The following is a 21345-nucleotide window of genomic DNA, read 5'->3' on the forward strand; positions in this document are numbered from 1 at the left end:
CCGTAGCAATTCAGCCAAATGCTCAAGTACTTACATATACATGCATATATACATGCACAGTTACTCTTCCCCTTTATTCCCCTGTTCAAAATCTTGAGTGAGTTAATAGATCACTGTCTCTGAATTTGCTGGTTGAAGAAAAAGAGAAGAAATCACCATGGACAGCTAAGCCATATGGTACATAGAAGGAAGGAAAGTAGAATATACCCTGGATTCAAACATGCTACTGTAACTGAAAGTAATGATCAGTTTCCTGAAACTCATCTTCCTTTGCTGCTTTCATAACTACTAAGACATATATAGCAGTAGATATGACCACTAGCCCAGCTAATCTCCCCAAAATTTATAATTAATTACACCACAGAATCTGATTTTCACCTTTTGTATTTGTCAAAGATAAACAAAGAACAAAAATAAGCTCCCTATCATACACAGAACACAATTATTACACACACAAAGCAATATTTGACTTTTCAAACCTACTTTGGAAATTAGATGGCCTGAAGATAGAACAGCCAGAAGACACAGCAATTAATATAACAAACTCTGGTGAGCGATACATGTGGTTTATATTGTACAGTTCTGAAATTGCAGCACAGAATGACCACTAAACTACCTCCACTACCTCTGTAAGAATGGTTCTAGCCCAAAAAGTGACCTAGTGATGGAGTGGTACCTCAAAATCCTCTGTTCTGAAGACATGTTAGGAAGCAACACAAATGGGCAAAGAGGGAAGATACAAGAGAAATTACCACGTAGATCTAACACTAGTTGTTGCAGTATCAACTAAAATTCTGGCTTGTAAGAGCACAGAAACACTACCTTTGTTTGATCCACTCTCTCTAGTCCTGCAAACTAGCACATCTTAGCCAAACCACAGAAGATTTCTTTGCATGTACCCCTAAATGGTACATGGACACTTTTGTATTGGGACTGCTTCAGCTGCTAAGTGACTTAAGTGAGAAAATATATTTTGGGAGAATCTGTATATGCTATTTAGCAGAACTTCCCTGCCTCTCCTCCCCTTCTTTAAACCAAGGAAAGCTAAAATTGAATTTAGACAAGTGGATGCTGAGATGCCAATCTCCATACCAGAAGGTTTAACAGATTCACAGAGTAATACTGAAGTTACACTAGCCTGTATTTTCCTATTTAAGGTAAAAAATACGAGCACCTTTTTAAGACGTGTTGGTCTCTTTGCTTTAGGGACTTCTCTCTGTTTCCCTTTCTTTATCAAAGGAGCGCTGGAATCCAAAGGGTTATGAGGCATCTTTCCTTGGTTTATCCGGTGACTTTTTGTGGCTGTAGCAGGTTCTTTAGAAAGCAATGGTATGGCACCACCAACTGAGATAAAAAAAGTCTGCATGAGACAACTATAGCAAAAATCTAAACTAGAATCCAATGCAAGTTTAATGACTGGATTAGAACTAGCATACACATATTAAAAACTCTCTTTTGTTGCTATCAAGGCAATCCTGTGTCATTAAATGATGTTTTTTAATAAAGGTACTCCTCCCAAAGGACTCACATGTCCTCTATTCTACTCCCAAAGTATTGTTTGACGAAACACTGAACTCCAAACTACCTTCAACACCACAGCATGCCAGCTTGGTAAACCTTCAGGAATCTCCATGTTTCATAGTAATGGCATCTCCTCCTCCACAGATTCTGTACTTCGTTAAGATAAATACAGAGCTACAGTATTACAGATTTTAGCCTTAACTGCAGTACATTATCAGGAGCACTTACTCCTACCATTTGTTATGTGTTAATGAAGTGGATGAAGTTCATTTGCAGACGGGTAATGAGTAATGCAAAGCTACTGCTAAGTCTCTTTTGCTTAACCAGCACAGCTCTCAGGAAATGCCTGCTTCATTTGCATTTTTCAGAGGGTTTAGAACACAGAAGCTTTAAGTGACAGGCCAAGCCACTGAACCTGGACCTTCCAAACCATGACCTCACATACTAAAAACTACTCTGCTTTTTCAATTCACTATCAGTAGGAACTGCCGTATCATGTGACAGCACCTTGTGAAACTTCAGTTACCTGCAATATAAATGAGGTTACATTAGGAAGTCAATGAAGAGGATGACATAAGTATCAGTGGAATGTGCTTGACACCTCTGTGCCTCAGGCAACCTCTCTCCCCTAAAAAACATCAAAGCTTCTGGCAGCTTGTCTTAAGTCATCTTCAGTTACTGTTTCCAAAGTATTTATATGCTGATCCTCCAATACCACATACAGTACTATTAGCATAGTTTATATATACAAACACATACAGTAAGTTTACTTCATAAACTGCTACACCAGAAATTATCTGTTTTGTCTCTGTGTAACAAAGGCAAATTGAGAACTACCAAGACATAAGTCTACATCCTGCAGACACGTGGTATTTCCTTCACTGCACACATCACCTCTGCATTTCAAACTCACAGAGTTCTCACGTTCCTGCACTTGATGGCCTTAACAGTTTATGTCACTTTGCCAGATTGACGTACTTCCAAAATACCATTTAAACTGAAATAACTACTGCTTTACTATGCTGTTCCATCCACACATTATTTACCATACAAAGCAGTAAGTGGAACAAAATTTTGTCTGCAGTCACACTCCTTCCCCTTCTTGTTCACTGTGCTCCTCTTCTAGTTACAGAGGTCAGCACAATGCCACTTCACAAACTAAAGTTACATTCCAGCACACACCAATTTAATGGGTGCACTAAATGTTAAAAAAGTGTAAAGCTGAGGTAACATCTGCCTTGTATTTCCAGGATATGAGCATGACACAGATTTCTCTTCTGCAGCAGATTCAGACACAGGCAATTTAATATTAGAAAACAGGTATTGTGACCCATACCTTTGTGCTCCACCTTCTACTCATCAATACATGCACTGTATAGTTTCATAAAACAAAACTGCTTATTAGTACCTCTGCAACATTTAGACTGACTCAAATGAAGAAAAAAAAAAAAAAAAGAGATTTACTGGAGAAAAAGAATTTTAAAAAGCATCTTACAAGTTCTCCCAGTTAGTAAAGGAAAACCTCATCAGTGCTTCGTATTTTTAGCTTCTTTTTAGAAAGCTGTTATCACATTAAACATTGGAGATGAATTATCTTGTGATTAGCTCTCTTTCTGAAATAATTTTTTGAAAAAGTTCCTTACTGAAATAAGGAGACAAATTTTGCCATCATTTAATTCTAGCAAACATCATGCTTCCTTTTGCAAACTATACTGCACTAACATAGCCAAGATTAAATTTTAAGCCACAATGAAATAGACTAAATTATTTGTTTCTGCTTCTTGGTTATGCATCCATAAGGTCCAAAAGATTTTCTCCTTCACCAAAACCTAGCATTTTGTTAAGGGCAAATATTTCACAATTATCAGGCACAGCAGAACTCATCTTTGGGCTTGGGCTGATTGACCTGTGTTCACAAAGGAGCTTTTCCACTCTAGGAATTCTAGCAAAAGTAAATTTCTAGAGGACTTCTAGCATCAGAGGAGCTTAAGAACACCTTTGTTATTGTGCAGCCACTTCCTGCAGGTGCACATCACAGCAGTAATACACATATTTAAGACAAAGCAAAAATGTCCACAAAGGTTAGTATTTTCATCAAAGGTAAGTTTCAATTTCATATTTATATAAGGTGTTCCTTTACAAATCATTGTCCTGAAGATTTTTCTTTCCCCAAGTCTTCCTCCAAACAATTCAGATTGCTATGCTTTTTAAACTTTTTTAAGAACTTTCATGTTCTCTTCTATCTTGTGAACTGTGCTCCTGTCTGCATATTCAGAGATCACTGCAGATCAGAAAACAGCCTACATTTAATGTGTGAATACTTAAAAACAACTAAAGTTGAAAGAAAGGAAATTTCATCATAACCAATACCTGAAAACACCACAGGTTTAGAAGACTGTTTTGACTTCTCTGTTTGCTGCTTCTGCTCCAAGACTGCCAGCATGCCACCCAAATCCAATTGCACGGGAATTTGACTCTTCTTACCAGTGCTCCTGGATGTTTCCTGAACAAGTTCAGTACCAATTAGTAACACTCTCCATTTCAGATGTAAAGGCTCTTTTTGTATGGTGTGTAATACGTTCCTAACATTTTCATCCATGATACTTTCAATTTTTAACTTAATTCAATGAAAGTATTTTTATCTTTAAATAGACATCAACTTTAATGTGAAAAACAAAAAAAAACCAGAAACAGTTCAAATAAATTTTTAATAGCTATTCGAATAAAGCATAGACATATAATGTATTTAATAAAGGAGGTGCTTTTTGTCAGTTTCCCACTTTGGTCAGACTGCCACCTATCTTTGAAAAAGAAAAAAGTCTTACCAGAATTGAAAGTTTTGTTAAAAGTACAGAAAAACTACTTGTCAATCTTCCAGGTTATGTGGCTGCAATACACATGTATTGTTATCTTCAATGCCTTATTAAAAAGGGAGGTCATTGTCTTTAAACATCACTACTTCATAAGCAGTAATCTTTCTATCTGCTTTGAAGAGAAGGCAAAAGTGGTGTCCCACACTTGGCATCACATTTAATGATTTGGAATATAAAAAGATTACAAATTAATAGTCTAGAAAGACTACGAAAGGGCAAACTACGATGGCAGAACATGCTAAGGAAATGACTCACAGATTTTGTACTTTCAGAAGTCTTATCCCGGAGGCTCAATTCATTATAGCTTCTGTTATAATATGATTAAGGAATGTGACCTCTTCCATCTGAGTCTAGGATCTCATCTTGCATCAGAGCTATGCCAGAACCTACTCACCAACATGGAACTACTTACTGACCTCACTGTTGGTCTGTATTTTTTCTCCCTCACCCAAACTAAGTGGATTTCCTTGCCTTCTTGTCCTAATCTGGCAGAACCACTTTTAAGAGGTTCTCAACTCCTTAAGACAATCAGTTTGGACTGGATTTACACCATGATCAAATAAGATAGATGAAAAAAAAATTGCCGATATCTGAAACTTACAGACATTAATGAAAAACTAGTACTTCTCCCTAAACACTGCATCATAAACAGGGGGCTAGCAACTACTACCACTGACTGCTTCTAATCAAGAGGATCTTGTCACTTAAAGTACAAACACAATTGCAGAAGAGCTTGGATTTAGTCTTATATTTAAATAAGCTAATTTTCTTTTTCATTTTGAGTTGTAAACTTCTTTTGAAACATTAATTTACCTGCATTTTCTTTCTGTCTAATATAGAAGATGAAGTTTGTTTCCCTAACAGTCCATCCACCTTGGAAGTTCCATCCACTGGGCAAGACCGACTATCCAAAGGCTCTTTGGGGAGACGGATCTTTGAAATTTAGAAACAAAAGGTGACACAGAGGAAAAAAAGATATTTAAAGACACACGGAAAAGGGGAAAGTGAAGATGATTTTAAATTCAAATAGATATATAGACAATAGGATTGAGTCTACCCTCAGCAAGTTTGTGAATGACACCAAGCAGAGTAGTACAGACAATATACTTCAGGGACAGGATGTCATGCAGAGGGACCTTGACAGGCTTGAGGAGTGGGCCAGTGTGAACCTCATGAAGTTCAACATGGCCAAGTCCAATATTCTGGATCTGGGTTGGGCCAATCCCCAACACCAATACAGGCTGGGTGATGAATGGATTGAGGGCAGCCCTGCAGAGAAGATCTGGCAGATACTGGTGGACGAAAAATTGAACGTGAACCAGCAATGTGTGCTCACAGCCCAGAAAGCCAATTCTGTCCCGGGCTGTGTAAAAAGGAGTTCGGCGAGCAGATCGATGGAGGTGATTCTCCCCCTCTCCTCTGCTCTGATGAGTCCCCACCTGAAGTCCTGTGTGCAGTTCTGTGGTCCCTAGCATAAGACAGACATGGACCCATTAGAGCAGGTCCAGAGGAGGCCCACAAAAATTGTCAGAGGGCTGGAGCACCTCTGCTACGAAGACAGGGTGAGATAGATGATGTTATTCAGCCTGGAGGACAGAAGGCTCTGAGGCAACCTTACTGCGGCCTATTAAAAATGCAATCATTTATTGGCTGCCATACTACTTAGACTCATTATCTCCTCCTTTTTTTCAGATTGGGAAGAAAAAAAAATAATCAGCAAGACAGTTTCATCTTCAAACATTTGTTACAGAGGAGTATTAGTGGCTTAATGATCACATGTCTCCACAATTTATGTAAAATTTGAGAGGTTATATTCCACTTGTGCCTGCAAAGCTAAAAGGTTTATCTCATTTGAAGTACAAGTCTGTATAGCATTTTCTTTATAACAAATCTGATTTGAGCAATTACTGTGCCTTTTGCTGCTCACTACTCCCTGTTAATTCAATTTCCTGCCTCAAACAAAGCAAACAAGGTGTTTGGTTGTGTTTTGTTTTTTCTTTAAACCACTAATATTCACAGTGAAACAAAACCAAGGGCAAAAATTTCTAGCAGCAAAACTAGATTAAAAGAAACAGAAACCTGGATTTTCACCTTTATTACTTATGTTATTTGCTTTGCAAGAGAGGATTTATAATTAAATTCAAATTCTTACCCTTGAACAACCTGAGAATGAAGTTGTTCAGATGCCCTTGAAATTTGATTATTTGAACAAACAGCAAAGGCAAAACTTGAAAGAGTCTCAGTATTATTTTTATGAAATACAAAACTAAAGCAGAACACTACCTGTAGGAAAATAAACTACATAAGCAGAATTCACCTCAACTAACTTCAAGTGTCCACAGCAGAGGTGTCTATATCGGAGTTAGCCCAGAATTTACCTTTTTGGCCTCTGAGCTGTTGCATATCTCCTTTTGAATGATATGAATCTACTGAATACAGTAAATAGCTACCTCTTTCTTCACTGTCCACACAGTACCATGGGCAGAGCCCCACATCATAACCATCTACATTTGATCAAAAGAATTCCACCTTTAGTGTCATTTAAAACTCGCAGTCTTTTTGCTTATTTTCTTAACATCACATATTGTCATAAGATTACTTACTTCAGTCTGCTTTCTGACAGCAGGAGTAAATGATGATTTCTGAGATCCTAGTCTGTTCCTCCTATCAGAAGCGGCTGCCAGATCAGGAAACTCCTCAGCATCCTAAATGAGTAAATGAGAGGATGATTTTACAGCAAATATTAAGTCCATATTCTCAAAACCGAATTTTCCTACACTGAAACAATTTTCTCCCTGCTTATCAAGCATTCATCATGATTTGTTTCACATACAAAAATTCAGAAGCTAAGTGCAGTACCACCAACTATAATCAGCACTATAATGGTTAAGTCATGTATGCAGCAGTTCATTCAGGGCCAAAAGAGCTTACAAGAGAAATGCTTCCAACAGCAGCTTGTCATTGCTCCCAGCTGATACAAATAATTAGAGGTAAATGGCTCCTAAAGGACTGTTTTTCAGATCATTTAACAGCCTTGCAAACAACTTCTCTCTTCTTCCAGTACAGTCTGTAGCTGTACAATTCTGCCTTAAACATGTGAGTAGTGAAGAACAAAAAGGGGGAGCAAAAGGGTATTAACTCTTGACTACAGAATGGAAATAAACAGATAAATCATTCAAGTGATTGTGAAGGCTTAGACACAAGAGTAAATTTTACTAGCAGAGGATTCATTACCCAGACTCCGGATTAACTAAGTGCAGACAGCCTGAAGCTTGCTCTACATTACTCACCTTATATCCAATACCTCAATCATAATAAACCTGATCCACCAGCTTGGTTTTCATTCAGTTGCTACTCCTCGCACTGCTTCTCCTCTGAAAGGCCTTTTCAGATGTGATACAATACTACTGAACACACCAACACTTCTACAGCCCGAAAGATTTCATTTAAACAGACCAAGCTAGGAAGCTCTAGCATAAGGACAGTCACACCTCACTAATTAACTATTTTTAGACAAGCCTGGAAGTAGAAGATGACTGCAAGAAAGGGGAAAATATTTCACAAACACATTATTCCAGCTTTGGGACTGGAACCAGAGGTGATACTTCCACATTTAAACAGCCCTCACTAGAATAAATTTTAATTTCAGTCTATCCAAACACTTCCTGAATTTAAATAAATTTCTGGCATTTCCTGTAGCAAAATGAATAATTAAAACCCAGCACTCAGTGTAACGTTACACCTCCTTGTATTTGCTCTTAAATCATCACCTATAAGGAACCCGAGGACACCAAACAAAATTAGAAGAAAGATCAAATAATTTCCTTTTTATTTCCATGTCCCTTCTGATTCCCTTTTAGCCATCTATTTTATAGACTGCAAAGTCCTAGTTCTTCAGTCTTGACACCTACAGAAATTGCTTCATACCTTTGATTATTTTTGGAGCCTTGTATATATCTTTTTTAGTTTAACAATGTATATTTTTTTAACGAATGGGGGAAACACAAGAAAACACTGTATTTAGATAGGACACATCCTGGATTTATGTATGGTCATAATTCATCTTCTTTCCTATTTATCTAATAAGTCTCAGCACCCCCCTCAGAGGAAATACCTAACTTGGGTCTTATCATTCCTGTGAATGGAAAAACAGGATTACTTTTCCCAAATACATTCATTTATGCTCATTAACAGTACCTATAAATTGAGTGATTTTTACAAAACTAGTAAAATGATCCAATATATTGCTCCAGTAAGGTGCTGGACATAGCAGAATCTTTTTAAATCCCCTGGGCGCCTAGAAGTTCCATCTGTATAATCCTTTCATGCTCTTCTATTTCAAGAGTATCATACAAGCTCACCCATTTTACAAACTGATGAGCACACAAGCATTCCCAGCAAACCAGGAGGGTCTGAAAGCTGTCTCCCACTGCCACAACAGATGCACCATCCACGTAATGGATTTCAGTGCAACGCGTATGTCCTGTTTCATGATTCTATGCCTTTCTTTTTTGGAGGGCTTCAACAGTCCCATTATCTTCCTACTACTTTCCATTACTCCTGCCATTCTCTTTCTGTTCAGATGATAAGTCATTCACACATCAGACACTGTATAGCAGCTTATAGTAAAAATCCGGATGTTCTCATGAAGGAAAGAACCTGCAGATTCAAGAACCGGCCGAACCTTTGCTTCTGCCCATAATTCTCTAACAAAGAGGTCTGTAAACAGTAATTTCTTGTGCTGTTCCAGGACAATGAACCACACAATGAAAAGAATGTGTAGCCACAATTCTGCTCCATGTTCCACATTAAAATGTAGAAAAAAAAGAAGCCAGCTAGGAAGGCTTCTTTATGATGTTATTTCAAAGACTGAACATTACAAACACTAGACTAAACGTATACACATGAACATATGTACATAGCGGTTTAATGAACTGGGCTTTCAATGAAGCACTGTTAAACCATGGACCATATAACAAGCCTCCAATGTGGGAGAGTCTAAAGTCTTACGATACACAGAAGTATCAAAATGCTAATACACATATTACAGCTACATGAATTTGCAAAAAGCTGGAACTAGCAATCAGGAACACAAGCAGTGACAACTGTGTTCCATAGAAATTGCCTCCAGACGTGAAATGGGTAGAACTGTAATGCCACTACCACATTCTTTAAACTGTGGCACTCTGTAGCACTCAGTATATTCCCCATTCCTTGTTCGCTTCACTTTCTGCAACAATTTCTACAGAACATTTTTAATTTAGGAAAGTTGACTTCTATTGTCATCTGTTAACATTCAGACTCTCAGATGCATCACTCCAAATTTGCTCATATGTCTCTTCTGCACTCACTGAATACCCAAGAAATCAAAAGGCACAACTGTTCCCTACCAGTAGCTTCTGATAAACATCTCAATTGAAAAAGACATGAACCAATATCCTCTACTAATGGCATCTGAATTTAAATTTGTACAAAGCTATGCTAGTATCTGGTTTTCCAATGCACTCATAACACTTAAAAGAACAATAACAACCCCCCCCTTCTGTGTACCTCAATCCTTGGTGGTTCCTGTATTGTAGTAGATTCATTTTGAGGTTTGTCTTCATCAGTGGGTGACTTTGTTTTTCTCTTCTTTTTCTTCTTTTTTTTCTTCTTTTCTGACCCTTCTTCAGGCTCAGTTTCACTAGCGTCATTTTTAGTTTCCAACTGCTGAAAAAATTCATGAGGTGTGACCACTACAAAATTATTCACTTCAATACCACCCACCAAAATAAACACAAGTGACTGTGACCACATTTACACAACTAAAGGGTACCTTAATCAATCCAGGCTAGGACATTAATTGGACAAGGAAAATTCAAGATGTCTTAGAAATTCAGAACTACTGCAAAAACTCTTCATTTGAAGCACACTGTATGATTATCAAAAGGCACCAAGACTACTGAGATTTCAAAAAGAAATATTCACACAAATAAGGCAAGGGTTCCAAGTTTCATGCCTCGTTCTGAGGGTCAGGAATCTGAAAGAAGTCAAGCCTAAAAGTAATGTATTCAAATCAGCTATTTTGGAATTTCATGTTGCTGGAGTAGCACTGTTTTTTTGACATCTTGTTATTCTTTTCCGCTACAAGAGAAGAAAAATTCTAATAAGGACAAGGTAACTTAAATATTAAGTCCTAAAAGCTATTTTAGGTGCGGACACTGTACAGAGCCTAGGAAAAAAAAGCAGCAATGTCACACATCAAGAGCCACACAGTGACAAAAATTAGTTTAAAGCAGGCAGTTCTCAAGTACCTTTGCTTTACTGTCCTGCTTCCCTTTGCCTCTGGGAAGACCTTCAGATGCTGGTGATGACACAGTTTTCTTTGGGGGCTGTGAAAGTACCGTGGCCCAAGACACATGTGGCTGAGTAGATCCATCTGCAGGCGTTCCAGGAAATGCCATTGGGAAAAAAAGTGATATACAAAGATGTCTCAAACATATTTCTCAAATGTTCAAAGGAAAAAGGATCAGCAATGAATTAATCAAGGACTAGCAGGTACATCACAGAGATATATTCCTTCTGAGGAAGGACTGCAATAAGACACTCATGTGTCTTGCTTCTCCAGAAAGTTTTCTGGAATTGTAACTACTCCATATATTGTCCAGCACTATACATATATATTTAGCCCAGCTAAATTACAAATGGAAATCTACACTGTGTCATACTAACTACATATAAATAATTCCATGCTCATTTTCTAAGCTATTTTTCCTTAAAATAATGAACTTCTGCTATACTCATATACAAAATTCCTTTAATATTTATTGCACTCAGTCACACAGCTTTTATGTACAAGACCCCATCACGACTTTTTCAAAAAACTTCCCAGTTTTACAGACATATAAACCAGCTGAAAGACTTCCTAATATGCCTCAGTGTACAAGAATTTCACCCGCTCACACTGAATGACATCAGTGTTTTTGAAAGAATTCATACTTAATTAATTTTGGCAATATTCCAAACACACAACAAATACAGAACAAAATCTAATTTTTTTTTTTTTTTTTAAAGAATGAGGAAAACTTTCATTGAACAATTACGTAGCATAATGGTTTTGGCGGCTGGGAGAGGCAAGGTTTTGGTAGCAGGGAGAGGCTGCCGGGGTGGCCTCGGTGAGAAGCTGGACACTGCCAGTCCCAGCCAGCTCCAAGAGAGACCCAGACCGGCACAGGTCTGTGAATACACAGAAATACAGTGAGAGGCACTAGGACAATTCAACGCATAATGCACGCGATGCCTCCAAGACAAAGCCCTGCTGAACAGAACCTTCTTTTCACACAATTATGGATTTAAATATTCCAATTAAATTACAAGACTTACTTGAAACTAGCCACCTGATAGCTTGTGGCAATTAAAAAAAAAAAAAGAAAGTTCTGCATCCCACAGCCAGACAACAAAAGAAAAACAAAAAAAAAGGATATTTCAGCACCACAGTTCTCACAGCTATCCTTTGTTTAACAGACTTGACAGAAATAACATATTCCACAGAATAATTTTTAGGTACATACTATAACCTAGACTACTAGCTTTTAAAAACAAATCTGCTTATCAAGACTGACCAAACATTTACCTCTCATTTATTGAAAAAAATCAGAAAACTACTCAAAAGACTTCTAGTAATCAACATGCATTACTTTCTCTCCTCTTAAACAACATGGGAGGCAACTACAGCACTACTTGCCCATGAGTGGCTATGAAACAGCAGAGAAGGAAGATAATCCCAGTTTTGATCTACTGATAAAATCTATAAGCAACCATGAGCTACAAACAGTCATCTCATCTGAAAGAAACTGATACAGTTTTATTTGTTTGTTTTTTTCCTTTGCAGTGAGCTTGCTGTTTAATTCCTTTTCCACTTCAAACACCACCAGCTCCTCAGAACACTTTTGTTTTCCAAACTAATGAAATACAAACTGTTAAAATACAGGGAAATAATCTGGCTGGAGCACTTACCCCTACCATCAAATGAAGAGGGAATTAAGCTGGCTACTGTTTCATCTAAAGTTGTTGATGAAGCTTTGCTTTCCACAGAAGTATCTTCCTGTAAAATAGGCAGCCAGGTATCATAAAAGTAGAAATAAAATCACTGACTTAAACAGAACTAAAGATAAACTGCCCCCCAAATTAAAAAAATCCTTAACTTGTGTACAGATAAAGATGTAGGGAATTTTGTAGCCTGACGTTTTTCTAAGTAGCCTGATGTTGCTTTTTGAAGTGCCATCATCATTTTGACCCTACAACATTACAAATATAAGCAGATGTCTCTCCACTGTTGTACGAGCAAGATGATGCCTTCTTATATTTTACAAAAGCATCTAAACAATGACTCTAAGGAGGAAGGAAAAATTTTAATGTTCCAAGTACATTGAAAACAAAGTCTATAATCAAATTCAAACTAGCAATGACAAAGGAAACTCAAGTAAAAGCACCAAGGTCTTTTTTCCATCACTGGCAGTTTTCCACTTAGGCACTGGAAATATTATGCTGTTTCATAGAATCATAAAATTGCCTAGGTTAGGATCATAGGATGGTTAGGGTTGGAAAGGACCTTAAAGATAGAGTTCCAACCCCCCTGCCATGGGCAGGGACGCCTCCCACTAGACCATGTTGCTCAAAGCCCCATCCAGACTGGTCTTGAACACTTCCAGGGATGGGGTTGGAAGAGACCTTTCAGATCATCTAGTCCAACTGCCAACCTAACACTGACAAAATCCATCACTAAACCGTACTCTAAGCACTATGTCTACCCATCTTTTAAATACCGCCAGGGACTCAACCTGGGCAGCCTGTTCCAATGCTTCGTAATCCTTTCAGTGTAAAAATTTTTCCTAATATCCAATCGAAACCTCCCCTGGTGCAGGGGAGGCCATTTCCTCTTGTCCTATCACCTGTTACTTGGCAGAAGAGACCAATCCCCACCTTTCTAAAGCCTCCTTTAAGGTAGTTGTACAGAGTGATAAGGTCTCCCCTCAGTCTCCTCTGTTTCTCTAGGCTAAACAACCCCAGTTCCCTCAGTCGCTCCTCGTAAGGCTTGTTCTCCAGACCCCCCACCATTCTAGTGATCCATTTGGATCCTTCAAAATTATTCATCTTTAATCACTGTTGAAACCTCTGATTCAATATACATGACATACTACTGAAGGTGTCAGTATAGTATTTACTAACTAATATGGAATCAAGGAAATCAAGAAAAAGAATAAAGTTAAATGGTGATGTCTTAATAATATTTTTACTTCTAGAATTCAGTTTCTTATTTTCACGCTTTAGCACAAAGCAATTAAGTACAAAATTTGACACTTTTTTTAAAAAAAAAAGATCTGTTGCAACTATTGGATAAGTGACTGCTTACTTATTACTTTCAGGCGAGAGAGAAAACAAGAAGCTGTTAAGAAACCTGAGGAACACATGTGCTCTGTATGGGCCAGAGGGAACTCTAGACCGCAGCAGTACCAACCTAAATTCTAACTGTACTTGACTTTCCCGTATCTACTGGCAGCGGAGACAAGGAAAGAGTGAGAAAGGATAAAAGAGGAGACAGTAAGCACTGACACCATGACCTACAAAAAGAACCATAAAACCTCTAGCTAGGAAATTCCTTGCTTGCAAGGTACTTAAACAGATCTTTAATTACCATACTGAATGCAAAGTACTTGCATTCAGAAATCCTTGAACTTTAAACAAGTTTTATTTTTATGAGTTCTGCAACATGAAAGCATTAGCTAACCTCTGTGTTCAACAAAAGGGACATCTGTGGTTGATTAAGGCACGTAATGGCACTTCCCGATGGTCCACTTTTATGCTGTACATTCAATATTTCACTGCTTTCCAAACTCTGTGACTTGCGGAAATCCAAAACGGTAGCTTCAAATGTGTGTACAGGAAGAGACTCTGTTTTTGGAGTTTGAGTTGATTTCTTGTTTGTAGTTTTATTGAACCTGTCTGAATAAAGCATGTAAACTCTAGATAATTAAACTTGTTTGTGATCATTTCTAAGTACGTTTTATAGTACACTAGTTGACATAACTACGGTAATTGACACAGAAACTATTGCAACACATAGGTAATTAAAAAAACAACCTAGCTATTCTAACAGATATATATACACAACACTGACTCAACAGGCAACTGTAAATTCCGACTCTTGCTTAGGAAATTTTTCGTATCAGATTACATGAACGTCTTCAATCAGCAAAAAGACATTAAGTCGACATCCCCTGTCAAGAAGTCACACAGGAAAAATCTTGTTCCTTAATTATTCTAGATTTAGACACATGGTCACAAACTGAAGGCTATAGCACAGTAAACCATTTTAAGTCTATTTGATGTATTTCTAACCAAACAACACATCTGTACCTGGCTTCATGGAATCTCTGCTGCATGCTGAAGTCTGGAACGAAGTTCTGTTCAAAATTCTGAGAGAAGAGTCCTCTCCACCATGCCTTTTCTTGTCTAATTTTTCCTCACCCTCTTTTGATCTCATCTGCTGCAAGTATTGTGACATATTTAGTTGATTTTACTTGAACTTTGTAAAGTCATCAAGTTTGCCTTAACTACCTCTGCCTCTCGAGCTTCACCATCAAGTTAATACAACATAAATAGTTAGTATACCATAACCACAAATAACCAATAAAAAAACCCCACAAATAACCAATAAAAACAGGAACAGCCAGAGATGCGTTATTTAATTTTATCTACCTTGTTAACCATGCCATTTTTACCACATATTGTAGCCCAAGCAAGAGAGATTATTCCATATGTTTCTCAACAACTATACTTTTAAGATCTCGTTAGCAGAGTATTTCCAATAGTTTTTTGTTTGGTCTTAAATAATTCAGTCTGATTTTCTAAGACTGAGTTTAAATCTTCTAGAATAGATCTAGAATCTTAAAAGCATTCCAATCTTTTTACTAAACTACATATTGTGTGCAAAACTAGAAAGACTGATGTCAGAACAACCAAAACACTTGGAGCAGAGAGAAAGTAATTAGAAAAGAGACACCTATGTGATCCCAGTAAAGGAAACACAGACATCTATGTGATCCCAGTAAAGGAAACACATTTATCTATATTGTAAAGTCCTGAAAACCTTGTGATCATTGCAAGACACACAGTTTGGCAAAGCTGGACTCGGGAATCAGAACGGCAGGCAAGGAACAAGCACTAGGCTTCCATCTTTGCAAAGTATACTGTATCAATCTAGTCGAGTAGCTTAACTTGATTACAGATGTTGGACTAAGTTCAAAGTAAATCTGGCATCAACATTATTTTCTTGGGTGGGAGAACAAGGCATTTCCTGACCTCTCAAAGCTAAACTGTTGAAGTTTTAGGAGATGTGAACGCAAAGCTGCAAAGATCAACCTTTTCTCCTCAAGCTCACAAAACAATACATGACCTGGGTATGAGAAAAAGACCATAAACTGTACACAGTTGAGGCCAAGCCCCAACGAACACCACAGAACTCCTCCCAGAAGCAAAACTGAGTTTCTTCATATTATATTACCTATGCTAATACTGAGCTAATCATCTCCCCAGGCAGCTTCAGTGTTTGATTTGTCCCTCAGCAAGAAAAGAAAACTACTAATTTTGGGTCTATAGCCTCTGCATCTCATCTCTAGTATTGCATGCTTAGGACCTAATCTTACAACTGCCTCTACCCAGGCTTGACCACAGTGAAGTTACCAGGTCTCTGCCTCCAAGGCATAAGGTCCACCAGAAGAATGTGACTGGAGAACAGATTATTTGAACCTGTTGGAAACAATAACAGCCTTACAAATCCAAGAGACACAACGTCTAACCAGAGAGGGAAATGGGTTAATTATACATTTGATTTATTCCCTGATTTTTATATTTTGAGGAGTCTATTTTTTGTGTGAAAATATTATCCTAGTTTTAGGAAATCCATCCCCAAAGAGGCACACACACAAAATGACAGAAGATGTTAACTGAACATTTGTTTTAGCTTTGATTGAAAGAGGTAATTTCTAACATGAACCTCTCCTCCCTCTCCACACCAATACAAGTTCCTACTCTCTTGTGGATTGTTTTCTACATGTAGCAGGTAGAACTTCTTCAACAATAGATATGGTCTCATCACTTATCAGCCACATAGCTGATTACAGCCACCAGTTGTCCGCTAACTCAGGTTCATGGAAGTCATCACTAGGCTCAAAGAAAGCCCTTCCTCCCTCCCCCCAAGCCCAAACAGTGAACAAAGATAAGCATAGCTCACAAATGAATGGTCCTTTCTTCCCCTCTCCCCCCAGATAATGTTTTCTGAGGAAAAAGAATTAAATTCCCCTCATGTTCCAAAAACAGTGCTTGAAAAACTGCATTACTTTGAACTGTAGAATCCCATGAACTTTTTGAAATTTGAAGTTTGGAACATTACTATCATTCTCTTTAAATGCTATTAATTATCACTACAAGAACAGAGAGTGATTATTCACTTTAAAAAATGAACCAAATATTTAGAAAGATTAATTTAAAATAAGAATAATAATAAGAAGAATTTAATTTTAATTAAAAAAAAAACCACCTTTGAAAAAGATTCTTACTTTCTTGTTTGATCGGATGCCTTTGCTCAGCAGATTCACTGACTATTCCTGAACCTTTATAGTGTGTTGAGCTGTTAGAATGCTATTGTGAGCCAGCTACTGGACATACATTTGAAACAACATCAGGTGAGTAAGACCAGCTGGAGTATTCACATAAGGCAGGATCTCCCAGAACACTATGTGATGGACATTGAGAAAGAGATGAGAAGTCATCCCAGGGCAAATCTGCAGCATATACTTGTTGCCTAGACAAACATATCATTCCTTGGCTGAAGAATTTGTTTAACAAAAAAGATATGTTTTGAAAGAAAACCATTCCATATTACTTCAATTAAGTATTTACTTAACTGCTACAGCCTGCTTTAAAAAGAATTAATTTTGTTTTGGGAAAACATGCAGTTAAGCAAATATTTTAAAACACAGATGCTATCTGTTTCCAAGTTTCAAAGCTAGTCTGCTTTGCAATTACAGTCCTAATTTCTGTTTAAGGTGATCAGGATTCTATGGGCTTATTTTTGGTAGGTTTTATCTCATGACACAAACCAAAAGTGCAGCATAACTACATGGCATGCATTACATACTTGACTGCAAAAATACAATAATTTAAGAGAAATGTCTTGAAATGCCATAATACCAAAGCAGGAGTATAGCATTTTATAGGGTATAAGACATGCATGAAATACAATACAGAATTGTAACAATTAAGTGACCTGCATTTAACCATCACGGTTTCTGAAAACACATGGGTGGGGAATGCCTTTTTCCTTCAAGTGTATATTCAAAGTTCCAATTTCCAATATTCCAATTTCCTCCTACACTTTGTACAGAAACTATATGCTGAGATGCAAAATTGTTAGGGAGAAAAGAAATTTCTCAGCTCAAGTACGCTGCATTTACTTCTTAATGCTGTTCACTGTGAAGTGGCCAACCTCTGAACCTTGGGCAGGTAATGAAAAACAGAGAAACTTTCCCATCAGAACAAGAGCCAGTTGCAATTCTGCTTCACTGCAGTCAAAACTCTTACAATCATAGTTTACACAAGGAGAAGAAAACTAACAAATGAGAGTCAAAAAAACCACCATGGCTCACTGCCAACAAGGCAAAACATTAATCAGAATATTGCTGCTGTCTGCTGGTTGGTTTTTTTTTTTTTAAATGCCAATTGATTTAATGCTAATGCTATGGTTTTTCTAATGCATAGATAAGGCCATACTCATCTCAACATTAAACTTCTATTACAAATCAAAATGGGTTGAAAATGCTGAGATTTCCCATAGATAAAATGAAAGCCTACAATGAATGTGTTCACTAAGGCTCTAACTGAACTTGTTGGGGCGCACCAACATGTTCGCAGTAATTGCAAAATTAATTCAATGCTTTGAGTTCTGAGAAGCCACCAGAGGCCAATGTAACATCACAAGGCTCTTGGAAGACTCAATATTCTACCATGTAGGCTTTTTCTAGCTTGCTCTGGGGTTAAGAATACTTTTATACGTCTACCATGAAATTTTTTTCAGGCCTTATTAGAAGTTTTTTCCTAGAAACTTGTAGCATTCTTACTAAAACTGCCTTTCTGAGGATGCACATGTTGTGGAGAGGAGATCCAGGAGGAGCCCATACATTATTTAGATGTTTTACAGCATAAGAAATCTTCTTGAAGGACCTTCATCTTCCTTGTATATGACTATATTTACCCCATCCTTGTCATAAAACAACCACTCTTTCACCCAAGGACTGGATTCAGCTACTTCCAAAGCACAAACAAGTCAGGTCAATCACTACAAACCAACAAATCCTCCTTAATGCTCCATAACAATACAGTCCCTTGGGAGCATGGGACAAGGCACTAGATAGATACCCAAAGAACATAATGGCAAAAACCTAAGTCATGAAGACAAGTGTTCCTATAGTTATAATGGTTATGTATCAGAGCTTTGACTCCATAAGAGTATTCAGTATCTGGAACCGGAAGTTTAAATTGCCCCAAGAAATAAGATTCCGAAAATATACATACTTATCCAAAGATGGCTCATGAACAAATGGGTAGTGTGTAGTTAAGTACCTAGGAAAGACACATGCTTCTGAGGGTTCCAACCATGCCACAGCTACCACGTTTTGGAACAAATGGTTTGACCTCTACTGACAACTTGACACCCTGAGAAAAAAAAATGTCTTTTGGCTAGATGCAGTTGGAAATTAATGTTATAAGTGAAAAATACTCACCCTTGTGAACTTAACTGTCTTAGGAAAGTGTTAGCTTGCTCTCTTCTAACAAAACAATAAAGCTTACTGAAAGGAAATGGAAAAAGAGGAAGAAACAAAACCAAGGGTTTCTAAGAGAAAAGTGACTGCTCTGGAAAGTTATTTCCTTTAATACCCACATTTAACATGAAATACTCACAAAGGTCAGCTACGGAAAGGACAGGGACTTGCTTAACACAAGATGCAGCAAATGCTAGTAGACAAATTATAATTAGGTTTGAACCATACAAGCTGAAGCTTATATAAGCTAAAGCTTATATAGTAGCACTGCCGTAAAATCAAACTCTGGAAGTATGTAACAATAACAGCTTTGTATACATCTGAATTTTAAGGTATTCTGTCTGAAAGGATTACTTAGTTATATAGCCTTCTAATTTCTGGCACAACACAAACCTAATATGAAGAACTTTCCATTTTTTCTGAATTACCATCGACTTTGACTGGATATGTATATATGGAAGGACATTGAAATGAGACTCAAAATATTTATTGCCACTACAGTATTACACAGCTTTGTGCACTCTAATGCATGCCACAAATCATTCCTCCAGTTGACTGTGCATTTCAGAGTACCTGACCTACTACACGAAAACTGGGATTTTTTCACTTGTCAAAACCAATTTAACTAATGAACACAGAGGGCTTTTAAAAATATTGGAACGCTTATATCAATGCTTGTGCATATAAACTGGACTCCCTGCATCCTCCACTTGTATCATTTAAAAAACTCTGACAGCCTAAAGTAAACTACAAGTACCTTCAAACTTTTCAGTTCCCGAATTTACCAAGCAGATCCAAATATAGAAGGAACATCCATTGCACCACAGCCAAATAAAGTGTGAAACTGGCACAATTAAGTACACAAATATATATCAAAAGCATAAACTCAGGAGGTACTTAAAGCAAAGCATTACTGAACAATTGTTGAGAATACCTCATTCACTAAATGCCTAGCACATCACAGGAAGCAACTGTGATTGCAGGCTAATCACTAACTTCAAAGACCCCCGGCTCTGACCAGGAAATAAGTCCATGCGCAATGCAACGCCACTGTTACTGGGCCGTATTTGTACACCCATCTTTAGAGCAACTGGGACGTCCGCCTGTCCCCGCAAGACTCTCCACTCTCTCAACACGAAGCTGGTTTTATGATTAATCTCGCTGGAGATTACGTCTGGGGCTCCCCTGTCCGAGCGGTGGGGAGCGACTCGCTGTGCATCAACTACAGCTGTGCCTTCCCCGGCTCCAACCCTTCCCGCAGGACTCCTCTCCCCCGGCCCCAAGCGGGACGAACCGCTCGCCCAGCCCCGCGGGCAGGTGGGTGGCTCGGTGGGGCGAGCAGACCCTGCCTTCCGCCAGGCGAGCCAAAGGTAGCTCTCCGTGGGCCCCGGGGCGCTGCGGGCCGCGCCTCTCCGCCAGCGGCCGCTCCGCACCACCGTTACACAACAGGCCGGGAGGAGCTGGGGAAGGAGCGGAGGGCGCCGGCGCCCTTACCTCGCCGCCTCGGCCGGGACTCGGCCGCGTCTCCGCGGACATGGCGCGGGCAGGCCCGCCGTCCCCACCACGGCCCGCCGCCCCGCGCAGCGGCGCGCTGCGATGACGTCTCCGTCAGGGGCCGGTCACATGACTTGCCGGGAGGCGTGGCAGCGCCTGCGCGCGGAGCGGCGCCGGGGCGGGCGGGGAGCCAGGGCCCTGTCCCGGCAGAGCGGGGCACAGCATGGCGCCGGCGGGCGGCATAAAGCCTTTAAGGAGCGCCCAGGGGGACAACCGCCAGGGCTGCAGCGCGGGGATGAAGCGCGGCTCAAGGGGATTGTTACCCACGGCTCCTCCGGTGCCTGCTTGGGCCGAGGAGAGCCCCGCTGCAGGCATAAGGCAGTGGTCTCACGCATCAGCCTGCAGAGCCAGCTGGCCACCACCCAGATGGACAACTCTCACAGATTATTTGCCTCAAACTCAGCGGGTTACTTGCCTCTGTTCATCATCATAAAGACCTTTGTAGCACACACACATATCACACTGGGAGAATACATGCTCTTACCAGTTAAGATATACACAGATGTTTCTGGCCTTGTTGGCCCTCCAGATCCCTCACA

At 38.9% G+C, this 21345-nt stretch overlaps 1 protein-coding gene across 4 annotated transcripts in view; it reads right to left on the reverse strand.

Moving 5' to 3' along the window:
* Positions 1-20842, reverse strand: part of SECISBP2 (SECIS binding protein 2) — a 28481-nt gene extending 7639 nt beyond the window's left edge. Inside the window, exons 1-10 of one of the 4 annotated variants that reach the window (XM_014947626.1) lie at positions 20747-20842; positions 14790-14919; positions 14161-14375; positions 12390-12477; positions 10688-10812; positions 9945-10100; positions 6998-7099; positions 5208-5327; positions 3892-4024; positions 1175-1344 (exon numbers count right to left, since the gene is read on the reverse strand). In XM_014947626.1, the coding sequence (XP_014803112.1) occupies positions 1175-1344; positions 3892-4024; positions 5208-5327; positions 6998-7099; positions 9945-10100; positions 10688-10812; positions 12390-12477; positions 14161-14375; positions 14790-14919; positions 20747-20788 (1281 nt within the window). In that variant the 5' untranslated portion in view covers positions 20789-20842. Of the gene's footprint in view, positions 1-1174; positions 1345-3891; positions 4025-5207; positions 5328-6997; positions 7100-9944; positions 10104-10687; positions 10813-12389; positions 12478-14160; positions 14376-14789; positions 14920-20746 lie in introns of all 4 variants that reach the window. The other 3 variants (XM_014947624.1, XM_014947625.1, XM_014947627.1) reach the window with 3 other exon arrangements.
* Positions 20843-21345: the final 503 nt, after the last annotated feature.

Source organism: Calidris pugnax, unplaced genomic scaffold (genome assembly GCF_001431845.1).
Source record: "Calidris pugnax isolate Ruff unplaced genomic scaffold, ASM143184v1 scaffold156, whole genome shotgun sequence".
NCBI lineage: Eukaryota > Metazoa > Chordata > Aves > Charadriiformes > Scolopacidae > Calidris > Calidris pugnax.